General features: G+C 34.0%; 1 protein-coding gene and 1 long non-coding RNA gene across 3 annotated transcripts; one reads left to right on the top strand and one right to left on the bottom strand.

The window, feature by feature from the left end:
* The first annotated feature begins 230 nt into the window (after window positions 1–230).
* LOC108725304 (uncharacterized) lies at window positions 231–964 on the top strand. The gene is made up of 3 exons (XR_001936748.1): window positions 231–267; window positions 372–540; window positions 881–964. It is a non-coding gene; the product is annotated as an uncharacterized lncRNA (long non-coding RNA).
* A 3375-nt stretch (window positions 965–4339) lies between these two features.
* Herp (Homocysteine-induced endoplasmic reticulum protein) lies at window positions 4340–7549 on the bottom strand. 2 transcript variants are annotated; one of them, XM_018452233.1, is made up of 4 exons: window positions 7063–7549; window positions 5655–6040; window positions 5259–5582; window positions 4340–4818 (listed from the first exon to the last, which is right to left on the bottom strand). In XM_018452233.1, the coding sequence occupies exons 1-4, from the start codon at window positions 7195–7197 to the stop codon at window positions 4563–4565; spliced, it is 1101 nt and encodes a 366-aa protein (XP_018307735.1). In that variant the 5' UTR covers window positions 7198–7549; the 3' UTR covers window positions 4340–4562. The 2 variants fall into 2 exon arrangements, with proteins under 2 accessions (XP_018307735.1, XP_018307734.1); XM_018452232.1 differs by having other exon boundaries at window positions 4344–4839; window positions 7063–7548.
* Between the last annotated feature and the right edge of the window lie 376 nt (window positions 7550–7925).

Raw genomic sequence — 7925 nt, 5'->3', positions numbered from 1 at the left:
TGCCTCCGATGCCTCGGATTCATCATCTGTCCTCGTTTAACATTTAATGTTAAAGAAGGACAGATAATGAATTCGAGGCATCGGAGGCATCCGAGCGACGTTTCCGAATGCAGCCATAGTCGGTATGACAGATTTCCTAACCTGCAGAGTCGTCAACTTTAACGCTAAATATCTCGGTTCGCGAGGCAGAGCGACACTTTTTTCTGCCAGATTCTTTCGTTTTGTGCAAAAACGCGTCGAATAAGCCTAATTTCATCGAAATCGGAGGTGAGGGAGGTATTCTGAATAATTACCGAAAATATTGTAACGCGTAGGCATATTCCTAACCTATAATGTACATGACTTTATAACGCATAAGTAAACAATTATAGATAATATCCAGAAAATAACTATGCCAAACTCTTGCGTGCAAATAAAAATTCAGCGACTAAGGAATTTCTTATAAAACATTTCCCGAGAAATCCAGGCAGAAAGGCTCAATGGGTTATAAATATTCCATGAGCATATTGGATACTCATGGATTTCAGCTGTATTTGTGAGGTATGATACTTATATTTATTTAACAGCCAACTTCCTATAAGCCATTATTCGTAGTCAAATCTTATATTTATTCAGATTAGACTTTATCTGAAATTCAGATTAAACTACAATATCTTCAGATTCTTTGCAGCCAATGAAACGAACTGCATAGTATCTGAAGATACTTATACTAATAGTTTATCAAAACATAGTTTATATTATATACATGTAAATTTATAATATACATTATTAAATACATTTTCATGACATAACTGAATATTTTTTCTTTTTCGCGTTTAAACACAAATTTTTGCATAATGCATAAAATATAAGAAAATCAATCCAGAGTCTTTTATTTTAGGAAGAAAATAAACCCAGATAACGTGCAAAATCTTTAAGGACTTTGATTGGTATAGTTTTTTATGCATTATGCATACAGATGTAAACGACGGAAAAATTCTAAAAATAATTAAAAAGTTAAAATATAGTATAATGATTAATATAGTTTAATGTGGATGGCTATAAATATATCTTACCTTTCACTATTATTTGAATGATTTATATTGTTTCAATTTTAAAAGTTAAGTAAGTTCTATACTGTTATTAATATAAATAATACTTTATTAGACTAATTGACACTGTTTTTGTCATATACTGTGATTGTATATATATATATATGTATATATATGTATACTGTGTGTTGTACATATTCTAAATTTAAATTTGTGAGACAACGTTCATCGAATCTCTAATTACTCTTGAATCAATATTATATTGGGATGTTGTCTCAAAATAAATAAAATATAGAATACAAAATAATTAAAATACAGAATAATTAAAATAGAGTACAATTATAACCAATATGCAACGAAACAGTATCTTATGCTTATAAAGTATTATCTGTATTAATAATATTATTTATTTAGCTTTTAAATATAAAATATCTGTCGTTCAAATAATTATATTGAAATAACTGTTTTTTTCATGAATTTTATGTAATTTGGTATCGTTATTTACAGTAAAAAAAAATTACTTTTTTTACTTGATACTTTTCTCCGAAGTAAAAATACCGTTTTTTTTACTTCTCTAATTATGCGTTATACGATATGCAATAGTCTGTGCCTCAAACTAGAGATCCTCAAGTATTCTTTAAATAAAATCATAAAGTGTATTCTCTAAAGTATTCTCTAAATAAAATCATAAAGTGTTCTCTAAATAAAAGTATTCTCTAAATAAAATCATACATGTGTGAACATTCCGCTTTATACATTACGTTTTTCTACTCCCTTTGTTTTTAATATGTATCATCTTCTAGTAAGTATACTCACAAAGTAAAGATGCGACAAACAGAAATTTAGCGAAGTGAATATCATATATTCACTTAGATTTACATGTCAAAAAAGTACCGGGAATTGTCGATTTAAATCTGGCGGGGCAATGAGGCAGGTAAAATTTTTTTTTCCTAGGTTGGTACCACTGTCCTTAATTACTATGCCAAGTTTGAGCGGGATCTGTCAACCAGTGTGTTTGCAACAGCTGGTTAAGTCAGTCGATGTCAGTAGTGCGTGCCGATTTTTTACTATGGGTGATTACGTTGAGCAAAGAATTTGTTTAAAGTTTTGTGTTGCAAATGAATTTTCGTGTGCCGATGCATTGAAAATGTTGCAAAAGGCCTTTGGTGATAATGCTCTATCGAAAACTCGTGCATATCAGTGGTACAGAGCCTTCAAGGACGGTCGTGAAGTGGTCGAAGACTTGCCTCGTTCCGGACGCCCATCGACGGCTTCGACCGAAGATAACGTCGATAAAATGAAGGAAACGGTGCTTGAGAGAGATAGCACATGAGCTTGAGATATCCCACGAGTCCGCACGTACGATTTTGATTGATATTTTGGGCATGAGAAAGGTGGCCGCACGACTCGTACCGAAAGAGCTGAATTTTCTTCAAAAACGCCATCGCGAACAGGTCGCTTCAGACATGCTGGATCGCTGTAATTCCGATTCCACATTCATGGAACGCATTATAACTGGTGATGAGACCTGGGTCTACGAGTACGATATGCAAACAAGTCAGCAAGCATCGGAATGGATGGGAAAAAATGAGCCGAAACCGAAAAAACCACGCCAAAGCCGCTCGAAAATGAAGGTGATGCTCATTGTTTTCTTCGATATCCGTGGCGTGGTGCACTACGAATTCGTTCCAGAGGGTCAGACGGTAAACAAGGAGTATTACCTAGGCGTTATGAAACGTTTGCGTGAGCGTATCCGTAAGAAGCGGCCAAATTTGTGGGCGAACAACTCGTGGATTTTGCATGACGATAACGCGTCTTCTCACCGAGCTACGATTGTGACCGACTTTCTCGCCAAAAACTCAACGAACGTGCTTCAGCAACCACCGTATTCGCCGGATTTGGCCCCCTGTGACTTTTTCCTCTTCCCAAAACTAAAATTGCCGCTTCGTGGCACCCATTTTGAGTCGATTGAAGCCATAAAACAAAATTCGGCGCGAGAGCTAAAGGCCATCCCGGAAAGCGCCTATAAAAAATGTTTCGATGATTGGAAGTGCCGTTGGCATAAATGTATTGGAGCAAATGGAGCCTATTTTGAAGGCGACCCAATAAATTTTGATGATTCTATGTGAAAATGTTTTAATTGAAAATTCCCGGTACTTTCTTGACAGAATGTATGTTCGCCGCGTTTTATCTTATATAAATAGGAATAAAATACGGTTGCGCTATTGATTGCACCATATTCTTGCAACGTCGTCAATCAATCCCGTAGCGATTTCAATTCGCGCATCTCTTATTTGAGGATCTCTAACCGATAAGACTTAGAACTACCGACTACCGATTCATTGTAGAATCAGCTTAAGTTACATGTTTCGTGTGATTTCGTAATCTTAACGCGATACTTATACACTGTACTGTACTTTCTTGGATTGTATCATATGTCGGACGATAATTCAACAACACTATTAAAAAACAATGTTTTTCATATCAATTGTGACATTTACAATTTAGTTTTTCACAGATAAATATCTCATATTTTTCTTTTATTAACATTTTATTAGGATGTTCACAATTTTTTATTCAATTAAAATAATATGACTAAACAAATTTTAAAAATTGTTTTATTTGCTTTACATACATTTTCATTCAATTGGCGCTCTTTATGTAGAACTATTTAAGAAAATTTACAGAAATTTCATAAATTCACTAATATTTCTTATGTATATTAATAATAATTACGAACTTAACGCGATGTTTTACGTTGATATCACACCGGATATATTCAACCGTATTAAACATCACAGAAAAATTATTCTGACACAATATATTATTATTGCTACATATATATGTATATATGTATATATGTATGTATATACATATATATATATGAACTTTTTAAGAAAATTATCTCAAGTGCCTATTATTATCTCCTTACATAGCTTTGTATAATACAAGCTCTACACAAAATCTATATTTCTTATTTTTATATAGATATTAGATATATACATGATTATTTTTATCTCTCGTTGTACCTTTATATCTTCATATTCTACAAACATAAAAAAATTTTTTATACATTTAACTCTAATAGCTTTGGGATGGCAACTCTAACAATCTTCTTCCGAAGAAAAGTTAGCATTAATATCTATAGATCTAATGTGTCTGTTATTCTATTTCGTGAATTGTGAATCTCTCAATAAGTTAAATTGATATATATATATAATCTTCATACCCGTGAAATTTTCGCGATAATTGTCATCCATTTTAAGCGTATGTCGATTATTAACACATACGTAAACATTTAAATATATATATATATATTAGATTTAGTTTCAAAAATCCTTGGATACCGTAAAACTGATCAGACTTTCACAGGAATATATGTATTGAATTAATCACGAGTTTAAGCACTTCTGACTCTACAAACTGTTAAATATTTTAAAAACCTGATATATATCATGACAAAGTCATCTTCTCCAGTCTTTACATTATAAGTATAGAAGAAAAGAATGTCGATTTTATATCCGGGCAGGATTAAATGACATTTGGCTGATCTGGAATAAGCGAGGCAAAAAACGAACTAAAGAAGGTCCAAGTAAAGGCAAGAGCGCCTGGGCGTTGTTCTTCATTCTCTTCATTGGCATTTGTTCGTGCTTCTGGTTGCACGGTTGGCACTTGAGCGTTTTGCTGTTGCGGTACAGCCTGAGGACCTACTACTTCGTTCTGTAATACTTGGTTGTTGTTGTCTGCGCGTCCGTTGTTATTTTCGGCCAATAGGATTGGCTGTACCCTAAAGAACCCACCTTGATATCTATAACGAATACCTTGTATTACACCTAATAATTTTCAAACAAATTCAAAGAAGAAGCATCAAAGAAACGTGTGCGTGCGTGCGTGCGTGCATGCGTGCGTGTGTGTGTGTGTGTATGTGTGTGCGCGCGCGCGCACGCGCGTGTACATATAAAAGAACAATTGTGATGTCTGCACTGAGAAAAAAAATTAATTATCTTTTAATAAATATTTCTTTAAAAAGTGCTAGCAGATATTAACGTATGGTACATAAATATTCAGATAAATGAAAAAATGGAGTTAAATCAAACTAAAGTTCTTGTACTTAATAAATATGAGTTTATGTTTAGTAAATATTCCGCTAGGACTATTCAAAGAAATATTAAAATTTGGTAAATTTTTTCTCAGTGTATTAAAGAATATTAAAGAATTGAGACTCACAGATATATCGCAAATCCCAGAAACGTGACGATGAGGAACCTGAGTGGAGATGAATAGAAATACACTATACCAAATAGAACGACGATTCTAGACAACATGTAGAAGAAATCCAACCAGTCGCGGTTAAATGCAGCATCCTCGCCTGCACCGTTATTTCCTGCATTGATGTCAGCTGCATCTTGAGCCACTGGTTGGGGTTGTTCATCGCCAACATTATTGTTATTATTGCTCGTGTATGTATGTTGAGCCGTATCACTTGTGTTGATATTCATTTGCTGCAAGTATGGAATACTGGCTTGCAACTGTATACCTTGCGCTGCCATTCTGAAAAGAACAGCATTACAACATTTATGCATTTCTTGTATCTTTAACAAACAGTTGTAAAAGACAGCTTACAGTTGCATATACTGTGTAAAATAATGTGTATACGCCTGTTGCATCCAAGCTAATTGTTGACTATTTCGAGGATCAAGATACTGCTGAGATAAGTATTGTTGATGCTGAGATGCAGTAACATTAGCATTCTCATGACTTTGATTCTGAATAGTGTTACTTCTTATATAAGTATTTCTTGTTGTAGATGCAGCATCTACTGCATTTCTTTCAATTGATTGATTTTGATCCAACGTAGCCTTAGCAGCACACATCTTTTGTGGGGTACAGACTAGATGAACAGTATATGCTTGATCCTCTGAACCATCGCACTGTCTCAAGACATCCTTCAATTGTGCAGAATCGTTTAATAACTGACCAGAATAGATCAATTTCTGATGTGAACTTTCCTACAAACAATAATAATGACTTAAATCACTTGTATATCTTTAAAATTTTGTAAGTCTACACAAGGTGTGTTAATAAATAATTGTGTTAATGTAATAATAAATAATTGTAGCATTAATAATAAAATATTAAAATTTTTTAGATAACAAGATAAATAGAAATTCAAAAACTTTAAAAATTAAAATACATTTTTGTAAAATATATATCGTCCATGGTATTGATATATGTATCATATAATATTATTAGTACAATAATAGGCATACAAAATTATATTAATAAAGATAAAGAATAACAATTTAACACAAAGATATCATATCTTCTTAAATCATCCATAAAGCTCACAAATACTTTCATCTAATATTATAATAACACTAATCTTTTCTTCAAAACATAACTCTTAGAATCATTATTGCAGATTACTGATAATTTTGTAAACAAATTTTAGTCTAAACATTCCTGGTAAAAAAAGGTGACAAAGGACAAGAACGATAAGATTTCTATCAATTCGTATCGTTTTCTATAAGTTTATATCATTTTCTATCGTTGACCTCATGAGCATCATGATTGATCAGATATGAATCCTATCGTATTTTATCGGATTTTATAAAATTTGTCATTCTTATAAAATTGATTCAAATTAGTGAATTTACTAACCAGATTCCATATTCAAAACGATAGGATTTTTCTATCGTTCTCCATCAACTTTTTTTATCAGGGATAACACCAACGTGCCTTTCTTTTACTAATTTTAATTTTAATTGAATCAAAATGTGAAAGTCACATTCTGTGAGATTCTTGTATATAATTAGGAAGCATTTAAACATTTCGAATATCACTGTTTAAAGACGATTATCTTTTCGCTCACTTAATGGCGCAAAGAGAAAAAAGAAGACAAAATGTAAAGAGAAACATAAAAATACACACACACACACACGCACGCACACACACACACACACACACACACACACACACACACAACACCCTACTTTCACCAGCCGGAAATAATTACTTTCACGCAACTTACTGGTTTGCTGGGATAGACTTCGGACAGATACTCCTTCAAACGACCAATAGTCCAGCCGAGATCGCATTTAACTATCTGATCCTTGATTTGCTGATTCGGTGCCTTTATTATAAGATTAACGGCGGCGTCTGCCATCCTCTCGGCGTGTCACCAGCTAGTCACAGCCAGCCCGAGGCAGCCCGAGGTCAGCTGTTGACGTAGTACGTAACAGCAATTGACAAGTCTTGTCGTCTCGACGTTGTTTAACTCACGACGGAATTGGCGATGTTGATCGGTCCCTTCGTTGATTGAAAAAGCGCGTCCCGATTTTAATTAACAAGGAAAATTCCTGCACAATCTACTCTTGTCGCGTTGCTTTTTAATAAATTCTGTCGACCGATCGTACACGACTACAATCAAATGTCATCTGATATCGCTCAACGTAATCATGTATATACATACATATGTACAAACATTATCGCGACTCACGATACGAAATTGTCGGAATTGCGATTTGGCGATCATTCATTGGTCCGAGATTACCAACTCCCACTCGTGCACGCCTTATGCAAGAATTATGCCGAGTTTTTAAGAGAACTGCGTTCCCAAAAGCATCAAGAACTTTCTGCGAGGTCTTAAGCCCGATCTACAATTGGATAAACGTACACTGCTTTCCATTTGGGGTGCGGTCGAATTGCCGCTACAAATGCTTCAAAACTATGGCTGCGTTCAGCAGACTCAACAGTTTTGCAACTGTTTTATGATTGTCTGCTGAGATAGGACCATTCTTCTAGATCTAAAAGTATGATCCAATTAGCGCGAAGGAAACTTCCAACAGTTGCAAAACAAACGTTCTGCTGAACGCAGCCAATCATAAAACGGTT

This window comes from Mycetomoellerius zeteki, unplaced genomic scaffold (genome assembly GCF_001594055.1).
Source record: "Mycetomoellerius zeteki isolate Tzet28-1 unplaced genomic scaffold, Tzet1.0 scaffold333, whole genome shotgun sequence".
In the NCBI taxonomy this organism is placed as follows: Eukaryota; Metazoa; Arthropoda; class Insecta; order Hymenoptera; family Formicidae; genus Mycetomoellerius; species Mycetomoellerius zeteki.
Note: the sequence above shows the minus strand (reverse complement) of the source record. Positions and strands in the feature narration are given on the sequence as shown.

Coding starts and splice junctions, on each gene's coding strand:
- Herp (XM_018452232.1), bottom strand. CDS start 7,197: ATGGCAGACGCCGCCGTTAATCTTATAATAAAGGCACCGAATCAGCAA. Junction 5,583..5,654: donor TTTACACAGTATATGCAACT/GTAAGCTGTCTT, acceptor TGTTCTTTTCAG/AATGGCAGCGCAAGGTATAC. Junction 4,840..5,258: donor CTGGGATTTGCGATATATCT/GTGAGTCTCAAT, acceptor TATTCGTTATAG/ATATCAAGGTGGGTTCTTTA.